This window comes from Chionomys nivalis, chromosome 1 (assembly GCF_950005125.1).
Source record: "Chionomys nivalis chromosome 1, mChiNiv1.1, whole genome shotgun sequence".
NCBI classification, from domain to species: domain Eukaryota; kingdom Metazoa; phylum Chordata; class Mammalia; order Rodentia; family Cricetidae; genus Chionomys; species Chionomys nivalis.
This window is the reverse complement of record NC_080086.1, coordinates 22,736,376-22,761,338: the sequence shown is the minus strand read 5'-3', so window position 1 is coordinate 22,761,338 and position 24,963 is coordinate 22,736,376. Positions and strand designations below refer to the sequence as shown.

Here is a 24,963-nt window from a genome sequence, read left to right as displayed (position 1 = left end):
GCTCTCTAGTCCCACCCCAACACCTTTTTATTATTATTTTTATTTAAGTTAATTTTATTTCATTTTTATTCCTATTTATTTGTGCGTGCCGTGTACGAGCTGGGGTCACAGATGTCTGTGAGCCACCAGAAATCAGGGCGGGGAGCACTCTCAAGCCCTGAGCCGCCTCTCCAAGCCTTTCTTTTTATTTTTGAGATATCACTAGACTGAAAGGTAGAACTCCCTCTGTAGTCCAGGCAGGCCTCGAAGCTGTGATCGTCCTGTCTCACTCTGGGACTCTAGGTCTGTACAGGAGGCCTGGATTGGATTCTGTCACTATAACATCGCACAACATGGCAGGGAGGAGACCAAGGCAAGTCACTGGCAAAGACACAGACTAACCTGGCAGAGGGGACATATTAGGCCCAGAACATTCTCCAGCATTGTTCTTCATTGTGTGACTCGGATTTCAGCCTCTAACAAGAAAGATCTCAGAGGTTTGTGTCACTAGAGCATTCCTGGTCTCCTTACCATTTGAGAGAGATGTTGTGGCCACCTGACAGGGAGAGGCCAAGCAAGGAAGAGGAGGAGGACACTTTTTTACTGTTCATCTCTGGCCATCACCTCCATCCCCGGCAGCAGAGGACAGCAGGAGGAAGAAAGAGCTGGGTGGCTAACTGTCCAGAAACCGGGAAGGGGTCAGGACCGGAGCCAAGTCCACAAATACAAAAGGGACAGGAACACGCTTGCCTGCCTCCCCGTGCTTACCAAACACGCGCCCCCACACAGTGGCACTCACTCCCTCGCCGATGACTTGGCACAGCCTCCTGACAGTTTACAACACACGCGCTCGCTATCCACCGCCCACTCTGAACAGGACCCCAGAGCTGGATGTTTGCAGCCTACCAGCTGCAGGCCCTGCCTGCCCTCCCTCTCCTCCAGGGCTGGGTTTTTCCAGCCGGAACCTCGCTCCGCTCCCTCTACAGCAATCTCTGGAAATCGGTGTCTGACGCGGCTGCTCCTGCCTATTATTTATTTATTTCTTCTCTTCCCGCTGAGACCCTCCTGTCAGAGGAGAGCAGCAGTCCGGAGACAGAGGAAAGCAGAAGCTGCCGCGAGAGCTGGGAGCAAAGAGAAGGGAGAGAGGGGCTCCCAGACACCCTTGTCTGTTTATCCTAGAGGACCATGAGCACTGGGCAGGAGGCCAGGAGAGATGAGGGAGACTCCAGGAGAGGCCAGGAAGCCTCGCTTCGGGACCGAGCCCACCTGAGCCAGCAGCGCCGGCTCAAACAGGCCACCCAGTTCTTGCACAAGGACTCGGCTGACTTGCTGCCCCTGGACAGCCTCAAGAGGCTCGGCACCTCCAAGGACCTGGTGAGTCCCCTGGCCCTTTCTCTTTTCTCCATATCCTGTCTGGGGCGTGGGGAGGTGACATACAGGGTAGTGTCTCAGCCTTCAGAGTCCTCTCTCCTGTTCAGATGAGAGAGATGGTTCCAACAACTTGCAGTCCCCCCAACCCTCCCCAGCTCTTCCATTGGGAATGTTTCTTGGCCTGATGGCACTGAGGGTCCCTGGGCTTACAACTCAGCTTTCACTCTTTCCCCCTAGAGCCCCAAGGCTCCTCCTGGGGACAACGGAGAGTTATGCTGTTCAGTAGATGCCTAGAGGACCGGGGAATCCTGTGGAATGGGCATATGAGGACAGCAAGGCACGGAGGTTTCGTCAGCTGAGGGTTATGACTCTCTGCTTTTAGATTCCTTCAAAGCTGCCTGTGAATTTGCCTCATTCCTCAGACCTGCCCCACCCCCTTTCCTCCTCTTTCCTAGCGTCATAGTATTGAGGGTCTTCTGGGCAATCAGGGTTCACATGCTCTGACCTGGACCATCAGTCTCAATGTCTGTGTCCTCCTGTCTTTTCCTTCCAAACCATTGCAGTACTTCTGACCCCAGAGGGAATGGGCTCTGGGGTTACCGGGAAGAGTTGAGGGGCTCAGGATAGGCTGCATGCAGTCTTTGTCACCAGAGATATAATGGTTAAGAACATGGGCTTTGGAGCCACCTTGTTTGGGACAAAATTCTGACTGTAAATCAGAAAGTTATGAGTCAGTGCCTTGGTTTCCTCGTCTATTAAAAAGGGGTACAGTTGTGAGCATCAGTCTGGTAAGGAGAGTCACTTGGGCTTCTACATCCTTAGCGCGGGGATAGTGCCTGGCTAACAGAAACCCGTGGGAAATAACATCGGGTCTCCTCTAGCTTTGATTACATTTAGCTTTTGAGTTGGCGTGAATTGTGGAGGGTCCAGAGAAAACAGAATTCCATTCTGTGGGAGCCACTTCTCCCTGGGGACAAACTCATTGCTCTGTTGCTTTGCTTCGCCTGACTTTACCTTTCTGTTCTGCTCCTCACCTGGGTTTTCTCATCCCAGCAGCCCCAAAGAACACAGGAGACAGCTGAGAAACAGGGAGGGGAAGAAAGCAGGTTCTTGGGCATTCAGGGGTTTGGGCCTCAGGCTTCTCTGTATATCCCTATCACTTTCTTGTCCAGAAGTTGCCCTGTGGACACTGGCACCTCAGAGTAGCTGCCGAACCTTTGATGTCAGGGCTCCTCACCTTTCCCCCCTTGCCTTAGCACCTGCGCAGATTCATAGTAGGCAGCTCCTGTGACTTCAGGAATGAGGAAGCAACAGTCTGGGAGCCCTGTCTCCCTGCTTGGATAGCTCTGGCACACCCTTTCCAACCGTGAGGAGCATGGAGTTGCAGCAGAGAGAAGGGCATGGGAACTGCTCGGGCCCTGAGCTGGCTGCACGTTCTCAGAGCTAGCAACTCGCTGCCAGGGTCTCATGAGGCCGAGGGTAGAAAAACAATCCCAGGCTCCCAGGGTCAGGTGGAGGAGTGTGTGGAGCCTGGGAGACTACAGTCATTCTCTAGGAAACTTTAAAAATTTTCTCAGAGTCTCACTATGTAGCCCTGCTGGCCTGATTGTGCTATCCCAGGCGGGCTTACAACTTTTTTTTTTTTTGAGTTTATAAAAAACAGAATTGTACTTTATTTTTGAGCTAGGTTTCACTATAGAGACCAGGCTGGCATGAACTAAGTAGCTGACAGCATCTTTGTGGTGATCCTCCTGCCTCTGTCTCCTGAGTGCTGTGACTATAGGGGTGTGCTACCACACCAGACTAAAACCAACCATTTTATTTTGTGTCTTTTTCCTTTTCCTTTATTTGTAGTACTGGATATGGGTTCTTAAGCATGCTAGACAAGTTTTCTATGACTGAGCCACCCCAAATCCCTAAACCAAGAAGGCACTTATATGCTGAACTAGGTCCTGGGACAGAAAGATGAGCAAGACAGATCTAACTTGAAGGCCTTTCCAGGCTGTGGTGGGGGTGAAATCCAAAAATAACATCTGTGGGAATCACGACCAAATGAGCTCTGAGAAAAGGGATGACAGGATAATCCAGAGGCCAGTCCTGCAGGTGGGGTCAGAATAAGAAGCAAGGCCGAAATACTCAATAAAGTGTAAGGAGCCATGCATTCAGCCTGAGCCCATGAGAACTGGGAGGAGGGGTTTCTGCAGAGAAGTGAGCAGGAGTGGAGCCCGGGGTGAAACAGGCTAGCCAGGCAAGAGGAGCGTTGTCACCAGAGCTGGAAAACAGTGTGTGGGTTTGATGGCATACATCATTAATCTTAGATCTTGGGAGGCAGAGGCTGAGGCAGGTGGAGCTCTGTGAGTTCAAGGCCAGCTTAGTCTATAGAGCTAGTTCCAGAGCAGCTAGGGCTACAAGTAAGATCTCATCATAAAACAAACAAAACAAAGACTCAGGGGCTTAGGAGAACAGCTAAGCGGCAGAGCATTTGCCCTGAAGGAGCAAGCTCCTGGGTTTAAACCCTCACGCCAAAAACAAAACAAGTACAAAATTCTTGATTCAGGAGGTCTGAGGCTCTGCATATATAGGCTTTAGAATGTCATTAAAGCTGTTGGTTAGGGCTAAGAAGTGGCTCAGAAGTCAAGAGCACTTTTCCAGAGGACATGGGTTTTATTTCTAGCACACACATGGCAGTTCTGTAACTCCAGATCCAGCATATCTGATGCCCTTTTGGATTTCATGGGCACAGGCATGCATATGATACACATTCATTCATATAGGCTAAACACTCGTGCACATAAGATTATCCCTATAGCTACATATCTATCTATCTATCTATCTATCTATCTATCTATCTATCTATCTATCTATCTATCTATCTATCTATCTATCATCATCTATCTATCATCTATCTATCTATCTATCTATCTATCTATCTATCTATCTATCTATCATCTATCTATCTATCTATCTATCTATCTATCTATCTATCATCTATCTATCTATCTATCTATCTATCTATCTATCTATCATCTAATTCTATCCATCTCCCTCCCTCCCCCTATATGTATGTATGTATATATGTGTATCTTAAAATTCTATATACGTTGACTTCAGGACTGTGAGCAGCAGGGCTTTAGCTAAGTTAGTGTAGAAAGACAAGTCTTGGAAGCAGGCTTTTTTTTTGTGAGTGGACAGAGGTTCCAGTGGCCCAAGAGGATTGTGGGAGTCTGGATACATCAGATATCCCTTCAAAGAAAGGAAGCTGAGCTGGCAGAATACAGGCAGTGATAGGATGGATGAGGGTAGCTGGAGATGAGAGGTCAAGAATGATGGTTCATTATTCTGCCCTGAATACTCTGTTTATATCTTTAAAAAAAAAATTACATTTGAGTCATTGAGCCCTGCTGGCCTCAGACTTTCCACATAGCTAAGGATGACCTTGAACTTCTGATTTTCTTTCCATCCTGTCCCAAGTGCTGGGATGTTCTGTCAATGCAAGACTCGCACCATACTGGAATTAGTTATGAGCCTCTGTGTAGGTGCTAGAAATCAAACCCAGGTTCTTTAGAAAAGCAGCCAGTGCTCTTCCCTACTGAGCCATCCCTTAGCAACTCTCTTACTGCTCCTCGGGTCTGGGGTAGAGCAAGCATCTTGTGGTTTGCAAGGCATAGAGGTGGGGAAGCACGCAGCCTGGATCCTGGGCTTAGATCTGCTTTCACTATTTTGTGATGGAGCCAGCAGCCACACAGCGTGCTCCAAAGACGCCTGGTGGAGGGAAACCAGAGGCGGCTTCAGGGGGAGTCTCCCCTGGTGCAGGCACAGATCCCCAGCCACGACAGCGGCAGGACCAGTGAGACACAGCGGCCAGCTCTTCTCATCAACTGCAAGGTAAGAGGTTTCCTGGGGTCCTTTCCCTTGCCTGCTGAGCCTGCTCTCTCTACCAGCTCTCCCTTCTGCCTCAGCAGCCAAAAGGAGCAAAGTCATTTTTCTCCTTCTCTGTCCCTGCATCTGTTTCCCTGTTTCGCCTGTCTTCTCTGAATAAGGCCATCCATTAGCAGTACTATGCTCCCATGCTTTTATCAAAGTTTATTTACATATGTGAGTCTCCTTTACTGTATCGTACACATTGGAAATGTACGCATGAGTACAAAAGGCTCATGTTCCAAGGTGAAAAAAAAATCTTTTTAAAATTTATGTGTATGTGTTTGTGATGTCATGTGTGCATGTGTGTGCAGTGGCCAGAGAGGCTGGTGGATCCCTGGAGCTGGAGTTGCAGGGAGTTGTGAGCTGCCCAATCTAGGGACTGAACTCAGGTCCTCTGAAAGAGTGGCAAACACTCCTAACTACTGAACCATCTCTGCAGCCCCAAAGCTCCTGCTAGTGGAACATTCCAATAAGTGCCCACTGCCTCTCTGCCCAGAAATCTTACTTCCTAATCTCCAACCATCCCTTGTCCACATTCTTATTTTTTAAGGCCCAACTCAGAGGCTGCCTCCTCATAGAAAGCTTTTCTCTGACCAACAGGAATCAGCTCCCTGTCCTCCCCAAGCTCTGGGGCACTCAATTCATGATCCTTTTATAGACCTTACAATGTGGAGCCATATTTTATCTCTTTGACACTGCTGAGGACAGCACTCACTAAAGCATTTACTAGCCATACATCTTACATAGTAGATGCTCAATAAATGTTTGGAACAAGAAAACTATTGCCTCATGCGTATGTATCCACTTGTTCACCCTGATGCCTGTCAGGGTCCCAAGGCAGTGAGCTTGTCTTCTCGTTTCCATTCTTGGTGACCCAAATCTGAGAGTGTGCAGAACTTTGACTTCTTAGCCTCTTCCTGACCTGCAGCCCTGTATTAGGAGAAGGTCCCTCAACCTCCAATGGATTCCTCTAAATAAATAAGATTTCCATTCTGGCCCAGATCTTTCTCAACTCAGTGATCTCACTGTGTGGAATCCAGCTCCTTTGATTCCCTTTTGGAAACTTGTTCATTCCCTCCACCCATCTCTAAAAGGGAAGGATCAAAGGACCCAGAAAGTCGAGGGTTCAAACCTAATCCCTCCTGGGGGACTCATCGATCCATCACTCTGGTTTCTAGTGCCAGGACCAGATGCTTCGAGTGGCTGTGGACACAGGGACGCAGTACAACCAGATATCTGCTGGATGCCTCAGGCGCCTGGGGTAAGAGTGGTCTAAACCAGCAGACAGTGGCCACATTCTTTCTCCCACTTTTTGTTTTGTGATACAGGGTCTCACTATATAGCCCAGACTGGCCTCAAATTCAACAACCTTCTGCCTCAGCCTCTTGCGTGTGGGTTTGTGTTGAGACTACAGGTCACACTTGGGCTCAGGACAGGGTTTCTTTTGGGATGATGAAATATCTTCAAAGGCTCTAGTGAAGATGATTGCACTGACAGACTACTGAATAGCATTGAATTGCACTTATTATTATTATTATTTTGAGACAAGGTCTTACTTACTATGTCTTACCTCCGAAGTGCTGGGATTAAAGGTGTGTGCCATTATGCCTAGCTCTGAATTGCACTTTTATGGAGTGAATTTTGCTGGGCCTGGTGGCTTTTTATAAGGGGCTGCTTGTTGGTTTTTGGCTGCTCAGCCCCGAAATAGTCACACAGAAACTATATTAGTTAAAACACTGCTTGGCCCATTAGCTCTAGCTTCTTATTGGCTAACCTTTATATCTTAATTTAACCCATTTCTAGTAATCTGTGTATCGCCATGTGGCTGTAGCTTATTGGCTAAAGTTCTGGTGTCTGTCTTCAGTGGGGCTACAAGGCTTCTCTCTGACTCGGCCTTTTTCCTCCCAGCATTCAGTTTAGTTTTTCCCCCACCCCCTTGTCTAGCTAAGTTGTGCCCTGCTATAGATCCAAAGCAGTTTTCTGCATTCATTAATGGTGATCACAGCATACAGAGAGGAATCCCACATGGGTGGCTCAAGCCTGTAACATCTGGGGGTGATGGAGAGCTAGGAACCCAAGGCCAGCCTTGGTTACATAAGCTGTCTGAGTCAGCCCAACCTCTACAAGACTGTTTAAAAAAAAAAAAATAGCCTTCCCCCACCAAGCCAAACAGAACCTACAACCAAGTGTGAACTTGATGACATACAAACTCTATCTTAGTACATATTACGTTTTAAAAGTGTGTGTGTGGGGGGGAGAGAGGTTGGTCAGGCAGTCCTAGCAGGAAGGGGTTATACCTCCCCTGGCTCAGGGACTGAGAGAGAGCATGATCAGAATTGGCTTTTTAACTGTGGGGGGCTGGGATTGGGGACTGTGGTGGCTATAACCCTTGCTTTCTAACCACAGGAAGGTTCCAAAAGCCCCAGGTGGGGACCTGGCACCTGGGCCACCAAGTCAGGTGGAAGAGTTGGAGCTAGAGCTGGGACAGGGGACTGTGGCATGCTCGGCCCAGGTGGTAGGTAAGCCCTCCAGTCTCTCACCTCTTCTGAGCAGGACAGAGGTAGAGGTTTGCGGCTCCTGTCAGCACACCATCCCAAGATGCTCAGCGCTGTTTTCAGCGCTTGGGGTGGACTGGGAAGGAAAGGGGTGAGTGCTCAGGGAGGTCATCAGTGGTCACGGATGCAACCTAATTTTCCAATGGTTCCTGCAGATGTGGACAGCCCTGAATTTTGCCTGGGACTGCAGACTCTACTTTCCCTCAAGGTAAGACACCCATGCTTGGTGACCCCAAAATGCTAGAAGAGGTAGAAGGCTCAGGGCGGAAGCCCAGAGCAGGCTGGTGAGAAAGACAAAGAGGTGTAAAACTCGGAACTTGCTTAATTAGCCCCAAAAGGAAAATCAAAAGAATGGGTTCCCTTCCTGAAGGGGCAGGGCATAGAAGCAAGGGGAGGCAGAAGGAAGGGGAGCACGTGTGAGCTGGCAGGGAGGTGACAACACATTCGGGGTCCCCATGGCAGTGCTGCATTGACCTGGACCGTGGAGTGCTTCGGCTGAAAGCCCCCTTCTCGGAGCTGCCCTTCCTGCCTCTGTACCAAGAGCCTGGCCAGTGACCACTGTCTCAGCCAGTCCCTAGGGCGACACTGTGCCTTAGGGGAAGAGTGGTGTGGAGTGGGACATCACCTGAGCAGGGCATCCTGAGACCACTGCATTAGCCTCTCTTTTTCACCACCCTGATCTTGCAGTTGCCGCCCCGGCTCTGCTTCTCCACAGCCGCCTTCTTCATTGCTGTCCCAGGAGTTCACTCAGAGTATCTGTGGCTTCCCCACTCTCTTATCCCTTCTGGAGAGCACAGTCAAGTTAGTTACAGCAAGTGGGCTCTAAACTTTTCTCCTGGCTGTGGGGGTCAAAGTTACCTGCTGCCTCCACCTGCCTGAAGCCCACCCCAAGCATTCTCCACTGTCCTTACCCCTAATCTCCTACCTCTATGGCTTATCAATCACAACCAGATTCCTGGCGCCCCTGGCAGCTGGCCCTCTGATCCTGCCCCCACCTGTTTACCATTGGGTGGGAGTGCTAAGCAAGCGGGGCTGTCTGTCTAGGAAGGTACAGTCCCTGAGCTGGGGGCTTTTAGTCATTCCCCTTTCTGGGTTGCAGATGTCTGAGTGTCTTTCTGCCTGGGCTGACTCTCAAACCATGGTTAGGGGAAGAGAGACAATGATATATCTAACCCAAACTAGGGAGCCGGGTCTCTTACATGGGGACTAAATACTAAGCCTAGGGGAGACCAAAGAGGAGCTGGGACACAGCCTCACTTTCTTCACTTTCAAGAGCAGGCTGACTTAGCATAAGTGCCATGGTGACTTTCTCATCACGTTGCTTCGAGACCTATGCTCCTTCCCCAGTCTGCCTCCCGTTGCTCCTGTAGCGGCAGACCTGGCCCAGGCAGGCCCTTAGCCTGCTTCTGCATTTGAAATAAATACTGTTTCTCTAAGCCATGTTCTTCTCTGGTCTCTTCCTCCTTACCTCCAGGAGCCCATAGAACCTCTGCCCTCAGAGCCACAGGGAAAGTATGAATGGGGTCCCTCTCCCAAGCTGGAACACAGGCTTGTGAAGTACATTTTACACCATAGGCACTACACAAATACACATCAATTGCAACAAATCAATATTTACCTCCATTGTGAACAAAGGATCTGACGTTATCCATTGTATTTTACTCCACTTCACTTAGTTCAAAAGCCTGAGGGCCGGGGAGATGCCTTAGTGGGAAAGAGAAGAGCACTTCCATGCAAGCATGGGAACCTGGATTCAAAGCCAAGACCCATGAAAAAGGGTTCCGTTCCCACCACCCATACGGCAGCTCATACCTGTCTGTGATCCCAGTTCCAAGCTTCTGATGCCCTCACACCAACATACATGCATGCAGGCCAAAGACCAACAAGCATAAAATAAAAATAAATTATATATATAAAAATGCTGCTCAGATGCTTGTGCGCCCAGCACTGTGCAGTGCAGACACAGGCAAACAGTTGTCCTACTGATCAGCTGGCTAGATGAAGCAAAAAGCCTCAGGTCCAGAGAGAGACCCTGTCTCAAGGGAACAAAGTGGAGAGAAAGAATGCAGGAGACTGACATCCTCTTTTGGTTTCCATACTCCATTATCCAGGTGTGCATGGGTAAAATGTATCCACGCACACATCACACACTCTAGCCACAATCTGTCAAAGGCTTGGGCCTAGGAGGTGGTGGTGCATGCCTTTAATCCCAGCACTCAGGAAGCAGAGGCAGGCAAATCTCTGTGAGTTTGAGGCCAGCCTGGTCTACAGAATGAGTTCCAGGACAGGTTCCAAAGCTACAGAGAGACCCTGTCTTGAAAATCCAAACCAAACCAAACCAAACCAAAACTAACAACAACAACAAAAATACAAAAACAAAAAAACCAATTTTATAATATGGCAGGGCCGGAGTGCAGCTGAACAGCAGAGTGCTTGGTTGGCATGTGCAAGGCCCTGGGCTCCACCTCTGCACACACACAGGCACACACAACGACAACAACAATAACAAAAACAAACAAAAACCAACCCAACCACCACCACTACTACCAAAACAAGAGAGAGAGCAGCAAAACGAGAAAGCCCTGACCTAGTTGCTTCGGTAAACGAAGAACACAGGAAGGTAAGACAGAAAAATGCCCTGAAGGATGCCCGTTCAGAACTGTGAACAACACTCTGCCATCCCTGCAGTAATTACTGATGTCAGCTGCCTGGAGCTATGCTGCAAAAGTGGGCACTCACTGGGACTGGGAGAGGTGAGGGCTCATCCACTGTTCCCGCAGTCCCTCAGGCCTGAAGCCTGGTGCCCTTTCAGGCGTTGGCACCATGGAAAAGGTTTGCTGCCTCCTCTCACAAACAAGCCTGTTTTCTGCAATCAGAATAAGAACGTGGGGAGGGAAGCACAGGGAGCTGAGTGATTTGTAAGACTGGGATCCTGGGATGCGCGTGGCAACCATGGGGCACCCATCAGAGGCTCTTGTCACTTCATCAAAGGCTTTCAGGGGTGCCACCATCCTTCCACGCCAAAAACCAGGTCCTGCTCCTCCATAATATGCACTCCCCATCCGGCCAAGATCATGGATCACTTTGGGGGTAGGGTGGGGGCTCAGAAGGATCCTTCACCAGCAAAGTGGCCAAGTCCAGCTAGGTGGGGTCCTGGGAGCTTGAGGGGGTACACTGTGGCGGTTGGTCGGGATGGTAGAGAGTCTGGTGAAGCAGGGCACGGACTGCAGGGAGATCATCAGGATCTGAAGACCAAGAAGAGACGGGTGAGAGACTGCCGGGCCTCCGGGTGCAGGGCCACTGGTTGTGCTGACACTCACCCACACCCAGCTCCTGCAGTAGGCTGTGGTACTCAGGCTCAGCCTCCAGCAGCTTCAGCAGATTAGTGGACTCCATCCGCTCCAGCTGCACATCCCAGTACACATAGATCTTCTGATTGAAAGTGACGTATACCAAGCAGGGGCTGTTGCGGCCCTCTTTGCAAGCATACTGGCCTGGGAGATGGGGGCAAGAAGACAAGCGTCAAGACTTAGTCCTGGTGGCGGGAGGAGGGTAAGGACAAGAAGACATCAGAGGCAGCAGTATTAGCCCTTCACAGAGAAGGGCTATCAACAAAGGCCCCTTTCCTATTTCTTCTCTGCTAAGAACCCGGTATAGTACGTAAAATGGTAAAACATATCACATCCTAGATATGGGAAAGACACAGTCAGCACCCCGAAAGATTTATTTGTCGGTCTTCTCATCTTGGTGGTACTCTGGAGTAAAAGAGACAGCCCTGCTAGTACAAAGGGCAGGTTAACAAAATAACCGGAGAGAAAGGCTTTTCTTGGCCTGCTTCTTCCTTCCAAAGCATACAACAACCTTTCAGGTAACTGTGGTGTTTTCCAGCTCCTTCCATTTATTTTGGGGTCCTGGCGACTGAGCCCAGTTTTGTACCTGTCAGTCGAGGCTCTACCACCAAACTGTACACTGTCAGCCCATTGTCCCACTGTCATTTTATTAGCCAGATATAGCCCAGATAATAGCTACTGCAGCCTTCCAAAGTCCCGAATTTAAGATTACAGAGAATACTCTGGAAGTGTTTTCTTCCACCTTCCATGATCAGCTGGAAACATTCTCCCACAGTCATCCCACTCTTTACACGCTGAGAGACGGAGCCTCGCTGTGCTTACGACTCATTCCACCCTGCCACCATGGGGCTGGAGAGATGTTCAGCACACTGGCTCCTCTTTCAGAAGACCAGGTTCAATTTCTAACACCCAACTATTTGTACTGCGAGTTCTGAGGATATGATACCCTCTTCTGGCTTTTGTGGGCACTGCACAGTCATGATACATAGACATACATTCAGGCAAACATTTAGACATATAAAAATAAATAAAATTTCCCATACAAATTAAAAAACAAACTGTCAAGATGGGAGCATGGTACCCATCCATCACCCACCAATGAAAACTAAGGAACCCATTTGTGTTTGCGCTACACTTAATGGAAACAAGTCAATCACTTTCCAGCACATTTACTAAGCTTGAGTAGCTGAGCTCAGAGGTTGCTGTCCCACCTGCACAGAAGGCACGGATATTTTCATCCACCTGGAAGCGGACGACGGTGCGGTTGTGATCGATGATATATGTTTGCCCATCCCAGGCACACGCTACCACCTCCTCAAGCCCATTGTCCTGAAAAAGGTCAAAGACAGGGTGCCAGAAGGGTCAGGGGCTACTTTAGAAAGAGACCTAGTCAGATGTAGTAGCACACACCTGTAATCTCAGGGCTTGAGAGGCAGAAGTAGAGGCCAGGCTGGGCTACACAGCACACAGTGAGCTCCTGTGTCAGAAAAGAACAAAAGATCTGATGGTGGGGTGGAGCAGTGAGATATAAGAACCGTGAGCTTGACCCTGGGTGGCAAACTATAAACTGGGGTAGTTCTCCCGTGTGCCAAGTGCCCAACAGGGCAATCGTAATCTACTTTGCCTAATGTTCAAAGCAACACTATGATGCAAACATTATTCTCAGTTTTATTTGATTTTTCGAGACAGGGTTTCTCTGTAGCTTTGGAGCCTGTTCTGGAACTAGCTCTTGTAGACCAGGCCGGCCTCGAACTCACAGAGATCCACCTACCTCTGTCTCCTGAGTGCTGGGATTAAAGGCGTGCGCCATCACCACCCATATTCCCAGTTTTATACTGGGAAATTTCTTCTTAGAGGGATAATAAAGCCCAAGGTCACAGACAGGGGCAAGACCCAAACACAGATCTGTTCTAGTGGTCAAAGCTATGGAGCACGCACCACAGTGTGAGCAATGTAGGCCCTGTCATTTGAGGGCTACACTGATAAAAAACAGACTTGTGGACAAGAAAAAACCACAAGACTCAGCTACATTTGTGACAAATAGCCCACTTCTAGACCTGTAGCCTGCTTTCTTTAGGACTATTATTTTTGGTTGAAAGGCATGGAAATGATTTTCCAGTAGCCTCAAAGAGAAGTATTAAATTCTGTGCTATAAGGGCACACTTGAGTGTAAAGAGAGGGACACATTCATTTTGTCTAAGAAAAAGGTTCACTGTTGATTGGGATGTGGGCATGGCTACATTTAAATGTCTTCTCGTGAGGCTGGAATGATGGCTCGTTTTTTCTGGAGCACCTGGGTTTGATTCCTAGCACCCATAAAGTGGCTAATAACTGTCTGTAAGTGCAGTTCTAGGGGATCTGATGCACTTTTCTGGCCTCTGTGGGTACCAGGCATACATGTGGCACACAGACATACATGCAGTCAAAACATCTATGCACATAAAAGTAAATAAATGAATCTCAGAAAGGGAAAAAGTCCACTCACCGTGACATCCAGCTTCTCCAGGGCAAAGAGCTGGTGATCCACCTGTACCGACCACAACAGCTTATCTGCTTCCTGCATCAGCTTCAGCGTCCCTGCAGGAAGAGAGGTGGTGTGTGAGTGCATGTGCTGGTGTGTGACAATGTGTGTGTGTGCATGCTGGGATGTGTATATGAGTGAGTATGTGTGACTGTGTGTGGTATGTATGTATGTGTATGTGCTGGTGTGTATGTGTGTGTGGTATGTGTGTGCTGGTGTGTCTGTGTGCGTGCTGGTGTGCGGGGGTGTTATGTGTGTCTGTGTGCGTGCTGGTGTGCGGGGGTGTTATGTGTGTGTGTGCGTGTGCTGGTGTGCGGGGGTGTTATGTGTGTGTGCGTGCTGGTGTGCGGGGGTGCTATGTGTGTGTGTGCGCATATGTGTGTGTGTGTATATATGTATATGCTGGGCCTTTGAGCAGACCCCTTAGGGTGTCTGCTCATGACCCGCCCACCCCACCCAGCCCAGGACTACTCACCATCTAGGGTGCACAGGGCAAAGAGGCCTGAGTTACCAGTTTCAGGGCTATGACCTGTGGGGGGGATGGAGGTAGGAATGAGGGCAGGGCCCTGGGTCTCCTTTCTCCCAGAACTGCCTTGTTCAGCTCTTCCCCTTCCCTACCTTGTTTGATGTTGCCAATTAGGTGAGTGGAAACGTTCTTGTTGTGGATCCGGCCAGATGTCTGGTGCAGCACTATGTCTCGGGCAGCTGGGGTTTCCCTGTCGGTAAGAAAGACATTGGGCCAATGGGAGGCCAAGGGAGCTGAGATCTCTAGGCCCTTTATATCCACCATCACTGCAGGAGCTTCACTTTCAGAAGCCCACCCCTGACCTGTTTTGACTCGCGCAGCAAAAGGAAGGAAGGGTGATGGGGCTGCCAGGAGGAATGAATCCGAATGGTGGAATCTCTGCAAAGACCGGCTCATGGTGCTCAGATGTCGTAAGGTTAAAGACCAGGACTCCTGGTCCTAAACAGTCTTTTCTAATGGGGCCAAGTGCTTGGGCTGTGGCTTAGATGATGGAGCCTTGGCACCTGCATTGGCCTGTCTCTCCACCATGTCACCCTGCCCTTACTTTGATGCACCCACCACCTCATCCCCTTACCTACTGTCTCCTGTGGCCTCCTCAGAGGCGGGAGGGGAGCCAGCATCCTTGTTCCAGGTACACAGCAGAACTGCGTAAGCACACCCTGGCTGTGACACAACCAGCTCAGGCACACCCAGAGGCCCTGGGGTCACAGAGAGACTGTCGACCTGCACAGAGAACAGAGTCTTAACGGGGGCAGATCAGGAAGGGAGGGAGACTCTGCTGCCAGAACCAGGGGAGACACGGGCAGGGCTTCTGAGAATTAGCCTCTAGTTTGATGGAGACAGGAGGAGTTCTAAGGTTCATGAGTCTTGTCTGGCACCATCCACCCCAGACCAGGCTCCTGCTGTGTGCCCCACAGCACACACTGAATTCTCAGTGCAGTCTTTGCAGTCTGCCCATTACTAAAATTCCACAGACACCCTGCCTAGGAATGCTGGACCTCTCTCGTCAAGGACATTTTCCTTCTTCCCGGATGGACCCCACATTCCACAAGCCTCCTCTTGACTTTTCTGTTCACTGGCTCTTAGCGTAGGTCCCCAAACTCTGCTTCTCACCTGACCCTCCAGCATCCACTTCTTGAGGGACACCAGTTGCCCTGTCAGGTGTTCAGGCCCCTCAGCCAGCTCTTCCCAGCGGAAGGCCCGTACCACACGGTCTGTGTATCCTACCACCAGCTCGTAATACCCATCTCCATCTGTAGGCACAGAAACAATGGATTTGCAGCCGAACCACAGCTTGGGCTACGGCTCCCTTTGCACAGCCGGCACTCCTGGCACTTTCAGTTGAGTCCAGTCTTCTGGGCTATGAACCACATCCTGTGGTAACTGCCCATTCCGGCCTGGTCTTGTGCTCGTGCCGTTTCTCACGGAAATGCTACGCAGGGTTCATCATCTCTGCTCTCTGTTTCCTACATCCATGGCACATGCTTCCTACCTAGATAACCTCTAGTCAAGCAGCATTTGCTAAGTTCACTCTTGTCACTTTACCCAAATGCCACCTTCCAGCAAGAATGTCCCTGACAACTCTACTTAAAATCGCTACCTCTTGGGTCTGGCTCAGCAGTTTAGAGTACTTGCTGCTCTTCCAGATGACCCCAGTTAGGTTCTCAATAACCATGTCAAATGGCTCACAACTTCCTGTAATTCCAACTACAGGGGTTTGACCTTCACTCATGTGTATAACCCACATACAAACCTACACATAATTAAATACAAAGAAATCTTTTAAATTGCTGTCTATACCTTGTTATCTTCAGTCCTTTGATTTATTTTATCCCAACACTTATTACCTTCTACTATAGCACTGAATGACTGATTTTCGGCTGGGATGAACTCAGGCCTGGTCACGCTGGACAAGTATTCTAATCTTGAGCCAAATTCCCAGCTTCATTATTTAATTTTCTTATAAAATTTATTCTGTCTCTTTCCAGAACAATCTAAGATGGTATGATTTTTTTTTTGCTTGCTTTATTCACTTTGTAATTCTAGAACACAGAATGGTTCCTAACTCACACTAGGTCCCTCGCTCCTAGTTATTGAGTAGGAGCTCAGTAACTATGCCTCAAACATATAATAAATGAAAATAAAGTAAAACCAAATAAAAAGAGAAAAAGTAAACACACAACAATGTACAAAGTGGACTCAACTTTCCCCCTTTGCCCAGTCCCTGCTCCTTGGCTGCTCATGCCCACCGATGTCGCTGATCAGCATGACCTTGGTGTTGGCTGGGATGTGCTGCTTGAAGACAGGACGCTGTTCTTCTCCAAGAGTCTCATGGTGCCCAGAAGCATCCAGAGCCTTGGTGGATGTCAGGTCAAATAAGTGAAGCCAGCCCTCTGCGCTGACAGCCACCACCAGGTTCTGGGAGAGAGAGAGAGAGAGAGAGAGAGAGAGAGAGAGAGAGAGAGAGGTACAGCAGAGGTGCATGAGGTGGGGAGGGGCTAAGAAGCAGATCTCAAAGGCCAGGGCCGACCTTCCCAAGAAGTCGCAATGGAGGCAAGGACCTGGGGTTCTACCCTACCCAGAGAAGCCCCGCGTCCTTACCTTTCCTTTATTACACACGTCTCCGACCCCAACACAAGTCAACTGCAAGAGAGAAAAGGAGGCTGATGAAGGAATGATGGCATTCTTTCCTAATCACCTAAAGCTTGTGTCACATGACTTATAATGAATTGTCTTTATTGATAGACATGTTGAGCTATATAATTTGGTTTATTCATACAGCAATACAAAGACTCAAGCAGATAAAAATTCAGACTTAGGTAAAAATGAATAAAATATAGCTGTGTGGTGCCCACCTGTGCTCTTCTAGCACTCAGGAGGCTGAGGCAGTAGCACCGACATGAATTCCAGGCTAGCCAGGGCTACACAGCAAGACAGCATCTTATAAGACCCCCTCCCGCCACCACCCAAAAAAACCCCACCAAATAGGAAAATAGCCTGATTATTATATTTCTAGGTTATTCCAATTATCATCCCCATTTTTATTATACAGTCATGTATTGTATAAAGACATTTTAGCCGACAGAACATCACATGTCTTATGGTAGACCTATAAGATCTCATCACACAGCTGGGTGTCAGTTAAGAGGCCGAGGCAGGAGGATGCCAGCCTGAGCTAAAAAGCCAGACCCCACCTCATAAAACTAAGGAAACACAGTAGCTGTGTTAGCTTATATAAATGCTGCGGTGGGCACCTGATGTTAAAGGAACCTAACAAGGCATTTCTCTGAATGCATCCTTGTTATTAGCTGCACTGCATACTATCAGGCAATCTTAGGCAGCTTCCATAAAGCAGCAAGCTCGTTCTACAACATGAAGGACAATATAGTTGTCTTTTTCCCCGTCAATCTGACACAAGCTAGAGTTATACGAGAAGAGAAACCCAATTGAGAACATGCCTCCATCAGATTGCTTGTAGGCAATTTCTTGATTAATGCCTGATGTGAGAGGGCCCAGCCCTGGCCAGGTAGTTCCGGGCTGTCTAAGAAAGCAGGCCAGCAAGCAGTTCCATGCTCTCCTTGAGTTCGTGCTTCCAGGTTCCCGCCTGGAGAGCCTACCCCAACTTCCGACTTCACAATAGACTATAAACTGTAAGTTTAAATAAGCTCCTCCCTCCCCAAGTTATTTTTGGTCATGACTTTTATCACAGCAATAGAAAGCAAAGTAAGATAACAGTCTTGTGAGAGAGTTGAAAGAGGGACAGATGAGAGCAATTCCTGGGGTTACCCTCCCCCAGAGAACAAACTCTGAAGCAGTAACTCGGCTGAGTTGCTAGGGAATCCCCTGTGGGACTCCTTGGCAGACCAACACAAAGGTATCCTGGCTCCTTCCCAAGCCCCACAGAGATAAAGACTGACCATTCCCTGGCAGGAGCAGGTGAGCCATGGTCGGCTGTCATCGTTCTTATACACAGACAGTTTTCCGCTGGTGTCGCCCACCACTAGTTCATTTAACTGCAAATGGAGAGAGAACAATGTTAGGAAGGAATTTTACGGAATCCCAGCAACCACTTCTCGGCTTAGTTTGTCATGGAAACACCTAACATTGCTGGGCAGTGGTGGCGTACGCCTATAATCCCAGCACTCTAAGAGGCAGAGGCAGGTGGATCTCTGTTACGTAGCAAATTTAAGGCCAGCCTAATACTGTCTTTTAAAAAAAAAAAGGCATTAAGAGGTATGGTAGATCTGCCTGTGATCCCAGCACTCAGGAGATGGAAGCCAGAGGGTAGCAGGTTGAAGGTCAGTGAGAGCATGTTTCAGGGGAAGAATCTTTTGAGACTGGTTGCTCAGGAGCTAGGGGTGTTTCAGTAACAGGGCAGTTGCCTGGCACAGGTGAAGTAAAAGGAACCCAACAACAAACAAATATTTTGGAACCAACACAGTCAGTTTCCCAGACCTTACTTCCGTGTGTGCGCAATGGAAAAGTTCTACACAAGAGCAGCGATCCAGGTAGATCAGCTAGCGGCACAGCTCTCCGCCCAAAAATGCCTGACCGTGTACACTCACTTGTCCATTACAAATGTGACACGTTTTGAAAACAGTCCAATAGTGAACTTTGGAAAAATATTACTTCAGGCTTCCTATTTTGTCAGAGGTGAAAAATACAAAGTCAGTTCTCCCAGGGCCCCCATCTCTTCTTACAAGACCCCTGAGTTTTAATGATTTTCATTATGGGAACACAGAGGAATGGACCTGTCTCAGGGATGGGGCCTGAAGGTGTTGCTGGTGTCACCAACGCCCGGCCGTGCAAGGTTATATATAAAAAAAAAAAAAAAAAAAAAAAAGGAAGCCAAGCAGTGGTGGCACAAGCCTTTAATCTCAGCACTCGGAGGCAGAGGCAGGCAGATCTCTGTGAGTTCGAGGCCAGCCTGGGCTACAAGAGCTAGTTCCAAGAGAGGTTCCAAAGCTACAGAGAAATCCTGTCTCGAAAAACCAAACAACAACAACAAAAACCAACAACAATAACAAAAGGAAACAGCAGCATATATTCTGCTTATTACAGCCCTGACAGCTGAGGTCTCAATTAGTTATCTGAGAGAATGTTTGCAGACACCATGGAGAGAGGATTCATAGTGCAACTGTTGGATTTTAACACAGATCTTTCTGATCCCATTTTTACCCCTTTCTCTGTTTCTCACTCTCTTTGTTTTGTCTTGTTTTTGTTTTTTGTTTTTTTGACAAGATTTCTCTGAGTAACAGCACTGACTATTATGGGAACTAATTCTGTAGATCAGGCTGGCCTTGAACTCACAGGGATGGGCCTGCCTCTGCCTCCTGAATGTTGGGATTAAAGGTGTACACCCCACCAAACCCAGCTCTCTCTTGCTCTAAAAGATTTATTTTTATTTTATGTGTATGGGTGTTTTGGCTGCATGTATGTCTGTGCACCTTGTGCATGCCACGTGTCCTCAGAGGTCAGAAGAGCGTGCCAGGGCCCCTGGAACTGGAGTTACAGGTAGTTGTGAGCCCGAGTGCTGGGACTAAAACTGGGGTCCTCTGGAGGAACAGCCAGTACTCTTAGAACCAAGCCACCTCTCCAACAGTGAATACACTTTTCTTAAAAATTTTAAAGCAGAAACTTATGGGTTGGGGCTGGAGAGATGGCTTATTGGTTAAGAGCATTGCCTGCTCTTCCAGAGGTTCAGAGTTCAATTGCCAGCAACTACATAGTGGCTCAAAACCATCTGTACTGAGATCTGGTGCCCTCTTCTGGCCTACAGGCATACATGCAGGCAGAACACTGTACATAATATATAAATAAATCAAAAAAGAAAAAAACCAAACAACTTATAGGGCCATGGTCATGTAGGGCTGCATGCATGCCTGCTTTTCTGCATTATCCAGAAAAGCGCAACTTCCCCCTGCCTCTGTCCTCTCTAAGCATGCTTTCCCTAACACTTGGAGCTTTTGGAAGGCATTTCAGGCTTTCCTCCCCACCATGCAGTTGCTCGTGTGTCATGTGTCTGACCCCGTTTCCTGCTAAAATGGCATGGCCTTTCCCTTCTTCACCTCAGGCAGCTGCTGCTGTTTGACAGCTTGCCTGCCAGGATTTTAAGTTTTAATAAAATTGTCGTTGTGCTTCCAAAACAAGTATTTTTAAAATCACATGTATTTATTTACTTGCGTGTGTGTGTCTATGCACACACATATGTGTGCCACGTGGTGTGTAAGAAACAGCTCTCTCCTTCTACCATGTGGATCCTAGAGCCCAAACTCAGATCACCAGACTTGGTGGTAAGCATCTTTATCTGCTGTTCCTGTTTACATTTTTTTCACGTATAAAATGCTGAGAGGAGCCTACAACGAACGGTGTGCATGCCTATAATCCCAGCACCCAGAGGTTGAAGAAGGAGGGGAGGATTGCCAATCCCAGGTCAGCCTCGGGAAGGTACACTGTGGGACTTTACCCAAGAAAGAAAACGCTCAGCCGGCCCTCAGTTTCTAGAATGCTCAGCCATCCTCCCTTCTTGGTGAGAAGGACCTCTCAGTTTTGCAGAGCCACAGAGACAGAAAAAGAACCGTAAAATAGTACAGTAAGTACACTGAGCAAGCAGATGTGACCCAGTCGGGCAACCTGAGGCAGCATGCAGGAGAGGTCATTTCCAGGGCGGCTCCCGGCTTTCTAGCACTTGACAGCTTCCCATCAGATCTGTTGCTCTGACAGAGCTAAACTCTGGCTTCACCAGGCCACACAGCGACTTTAAAGAACCCCTGAGGGAAAGTCTACCACGCTCAGCAGTGCTGAACGAGAAAGGTTTCATCTTCCTGTGATCTGCTTCAGTCTCCCAGAGACTTGTTGTGCCACATCCAGGCAGGCTTCCGTGGGTGGTCTAAAAGCTCAGCAGGAAATAAATGAGCTTCAAAGAACTTTAGGCTAAGGGTTTATCAGGTTTAAATCAGTCTTTGTCCTCAATCCCCAAACCCCAAATATTTGGGGACCACAAAGCATGCTTTATTATTATTATTATTATTATTATTATTATTATCCCTCTGAGACAGGGTTTCTCTGTGTAGCCTGTCCTGGAACTCACTCTGTAGACTAAGCTAGCTTCAGACTCACAGATCCACCTGCCTCTGCCTCCTGAGTACTGGGATTAAAGGTGTGCACCACCACTGCCTGGCACACAAGCCATAGTGGTTTTTTTTTTTTTTTTTGGTTTTCAAGACAGGATTCTCTGTGTAGCCTTGGCTGTCCTGGAACTCACTCTATAGACCAGGCTGGCCTCAAACCCACAGAAATCCTCCTGCCTCTGCCTCCTGAGTACTGGAATTAAAGGCATGCGCTACCACCTGGCCACAAACCATGTTTTATTGGTAATTCTGAGACAGCGTTTCACCATGTAGTCCTGGATGGCCTGGAATCTGCTGTGCAGATCAAGGTGGCCACAGACTTGTGATGATCCTCCTCCCTCTCCCTCCTGAGTACTGAGATTACAGATGTGTACCACCTCGCTCAGCAGCAAATTTTTCCCTTTCTTTTTTCTATGTTGGCATGGTGGTGGGAAGGAAGGCAGGGTCTCACACGTTCTAGACATGTGCCTGGCCACTGGGCTACACCCTCATACAGTAACAATGTTAATCTACAGTCATGTGCTGCAGCTGACCATTTGTTAACTCGTCCATTTTCCCAACTTCTTCCATCTTTCCCCCTAACTACACACATAGCTCTTCAGGTGGCTGTGCAACAATCACATTTACTTTGTCTTTCTTTAAAAACAGGTGGACCAACACCTCCAACATACAATATTTTGTTTTTCACACTTGCCTTTTGTAACAATTTTATATTGAAAACCTGAGTTTGATCCCTGGGCAGCATCCACATGGTAGATGTGAGCACTGACTCCTGCAAGTTGTTTTTGACCTCTATACTGCGCTGTGGCGCATGTGTGGTTCTTTGACCTCTATACTGCACTGTGGCGCATGTGTGGTTCTTTGACCCCTATACTGCGCTGTGGCACATGTGTGGTTCTTTGACCCCTATACTGCGCTGTGGCGCATGTGTGGTTCTTTGACCTCTATACTGCGCTGTGGCGCATGTGTGGTTCTTTGACCTCTATACTGCGCTGTGGCGCATGTGTGGTTCTTTGACCTCTATACTGCTCACCCTGTACTCGCACATGCTAATGAGCTAGTGTAATTTTAAAATTATTGAGCGTGGGAGATGAAGAGATTGGCTTAGTGGTTTAGAGTACTTGCTGTTCTTGGAGAAAACCAGTTTTGCTTCCCAGCCTCCACAAGTCAGCTCACAATGATTTGTAACTTCAGTTTTAGGTGCTCACACACACACAAATCCTATTCTTAAGGATGTTATAGCAATGGTGTTCACAATGTAGGCAAGAAAAATAAGAACAGCAGAAAGTACAGCTGAACCTCTGTATCTGCGGGGCATTGGTTACAGGAATTCTGTAACCACAGACTAGTGTTTGTACATAACTTCTTGGACAATTTAATTTTTCTTTTCTTTTCTTTTCTTTTCTTTTCTTTTCTTTTCTCTCTCTCTCTCTCTCTTTGGAGACAGGGTTTCTCTGTGTAGTCCTGGCTGTCCTGGAACTTGCTGTGTCAAGCTGGCTGGCCTTGAACTCTGAGATCTGCCTGCCTCTGCCTCCCCAATTCTGGGACTAAAGGTGTGCCACCATGCCCAACTCAATCCTTATTCTTTTATTGATTTCTGTGGTACCAAGAATTCAACCCAGGGCTTTGTTCATGGTTAGGGAAGTGTTTGGTAGCTATGTCCTCAGACTGCTATCACATCACTTTAAATCATCTCAAGGGCTATATGAATTCAGACCCATGCAGCATAGAGTTGGGCCAATGGTGGGCTCTATATGTCAGGATAAATGCCATTCAGGTCTGTGTAAGCACACAGTAATCCAACAATGCATTCCTCAAAAGTATCCCCTTCATTAGGGGATATAATATATAGTTGCTATTCCGTACTGTTTGTGTAATGGTGTCAATAAATGGAACTGGAACATGTTCAGGACAGATCCATTCTTTTCCCTATGTAGGTCTGATGAATCTTGGGCATGGAGCACTTGGATTGGGAGGGCAGCTAATACTGATAACTCTAATATTTCCAGAGCTTTAACTGCGCCCAGATGTGAAACGATGCGTTCCACCTCCGTAATCTGTATTTATTTATAAAAATGATGAGAAAAGGAACAATTGCCTAGGAAAGAAAAGAGTTGGTGGGAATAGCTTGTGCAATTCAACAAACAGGTAGCACTACGAAGTCGCCAGACACTTGAGTCTATCCTGGGTGGGCACAGTAGAAGTCTGGCATGATCAAGACTGATTGTGGGCTATCTGCCGCCGATCGCCTCAGCAGAGAAGTCTACCTGTTGATTCTAGTGTGGAAGCCAAGGGCAATAACAAGTGTGCAAGCACGGTAGCCTAGAGGACGGGAGGGCAGAGCTATAGGTAGAGAGATGTTATTAAACGAAATTTACTGGTATAAAAAAAATTGGCCGGGTGGTGGTGGCGCATGCCTTTAATCTCAGCCCTTGAGAGGCGGAGACAGGTGGATCTCTCTGAGTTCGAGGACATCCTGGTCTACAAAGCAGTTCAGTATAACCAGGGCTGTTTTAGAGAAACGCTGTCTCCAATTGGGGGCTTGGAAAGGTAGTTTTGGAAGGGTATTTCGACTAGGGGAAGCAATAATGCAGGGAACTTGATCGCTGCTTTACAAGGCGCCTACTCTGACAAATCACTGAGCTGGGCAAAAGGACCAACTATCTATTCTTTAAAATTATTAATAACAAACATAACATATGGTTGAAGAGATGACTCAGCGGTTAAGACACTAGCTGTTCCAGAGGGATAGGGTTCGATTCCCAGCACCCACGTGGCAGCTCACAGCTGTGTGTTACTCCACTTCTAGGGAATCCAATGGTCCTCTTCTGGTCTCTATGGACACTGCACACAAGTGGTACATAGATGTACATGCAGCAAAACATTCTACACGTAAAATTTAAAACTTAAAAAAAAAAACCCCAAAACTGTTCCAGAGGTTCCTGTCCAATTAAGCCGCCGGCTGTGTTGCTCAGGGACTGAGAGTGTCAATCAAGTTTGTCTTTCGTACGCCACGATGGCTCCAGTGCGCACGCGCACCACAAGCTACTTCCCACCTCTCGCCCCGCCCAAGTGCTGTCATTTGCAGTGCGCATGTACTCACCGCATCGTTATCGACATCTCCGAGGCAGATGGCGTGCGGGAAAAGGCTCCCGCTGAAGTCCAGCGCCACGCGCTGCACGTAGCTAACCGACCTCATGGCACTCTGGAGGGCTGGGGCCACCGCGCCAAAAGATCCCGAGTCCTCACGACAGCCGCGCGCGGGCGCGCGTTAAGGCCACAAAACAGGAAGTGTACGTCACCGCCTGAGCCTCCAGTTCCGGCTTTATTCGCCTAACCTTAGGGAAGGAGGCAGGCCTTCCGGGCCCGAGCCGACCTGAGGCCGGGGTCTGCACTGTCTCCTCTTAGGGGAGTCAAACCATCAACGGTTGCTCTTATTAGTAGCTGTCATAATTAATAATTTTGTTTCCCAACAGTTCTTTTAGGAAATTACCCAAAAGGAGTTATCAACACAATTTAGTGGATTGCAACCCACATTTAAAAAAATTAAGAGGCCAGGAAAATAGCTCAGCAATTAAGAGCACTTGCTGCTTTTGCGGAGGACCCAGGA

The 24,963-nt window shown here is 48.2% G+C and overlaps 2 protein-coding genes across 3 annotated transcripts; one reads left to right on the top strand and one right to left on the bottom strand.

Annotated features, from left to right (window-relative positions):
- The first annotated feature begins 865 nt into the window (after nt 1-865).
- Nrip2 (nuclear receptor interacting protein 2) lies at nt 866-9,265 on the top strand. 2 transcript variants are annotated; one of them, XM_057783111.1, is made up of 6 exons: nt 866-1,353; nt 5,086-5,235; nt 6,450-6,532; nt 7,678-7,790; nt 7,982-8,034; nt 8,289-9,265. In XM_057783111.1, exons 1-6 carry the CDS (start codon nt 1,165-1,167, stop codon nt 8,379-8,381), a joined length of 681 nt encoding a protein of 226 aa, XP_057639094.1. In that variant the 5' UTR covers nt 866-1,164; the 3' UTR covers nt 8,382-9,265. The 2 variants fall into 2 exon arrangements, with proteins under 2 accessions (XP_057639094.1, XP_057639101.1); XM_057783118.1 differs by having other exon boundaries at nt 1,224-1,353; nt 5,082-5,235.
- Nucleotides 9,266-9,448: 183 nt separating this feature from the next.
- Itfg2 (integrin alpha FG-GAP repeat containing 2) lies at nt 9,449-24,626 on the bottom strand. The gene is made up of 12 exons (XM_057783098.1): nt 24,457-24,626; nt 18,141-18,236; nt 16,825-16,866; nt 16,473-16,641; nt 15,337-15,476; nt 14,798-14,946; nt 14,316-14,413; nt 14,173-14,226; nt 13,662-13,753; nt 12,388-12,505; nt 11,147-11,320; nt 9,449-11,071 (listed from the first exon to the last, which is right to left on the bottom strand). Exons 1-12 carry the CDS (start codon nt 24,550-24,552, stop codon nt 10,968-10,970), a joined length of 1,332 nt encoding a protein of 443 aa, XP_057639081.1. The 5' UTR covers nt 24,553-24,626; the 3' UTR covers nt 9,449-10,967.
- Nucleotides 24,627-24,963: the final 337 nt, after the last annotated feature.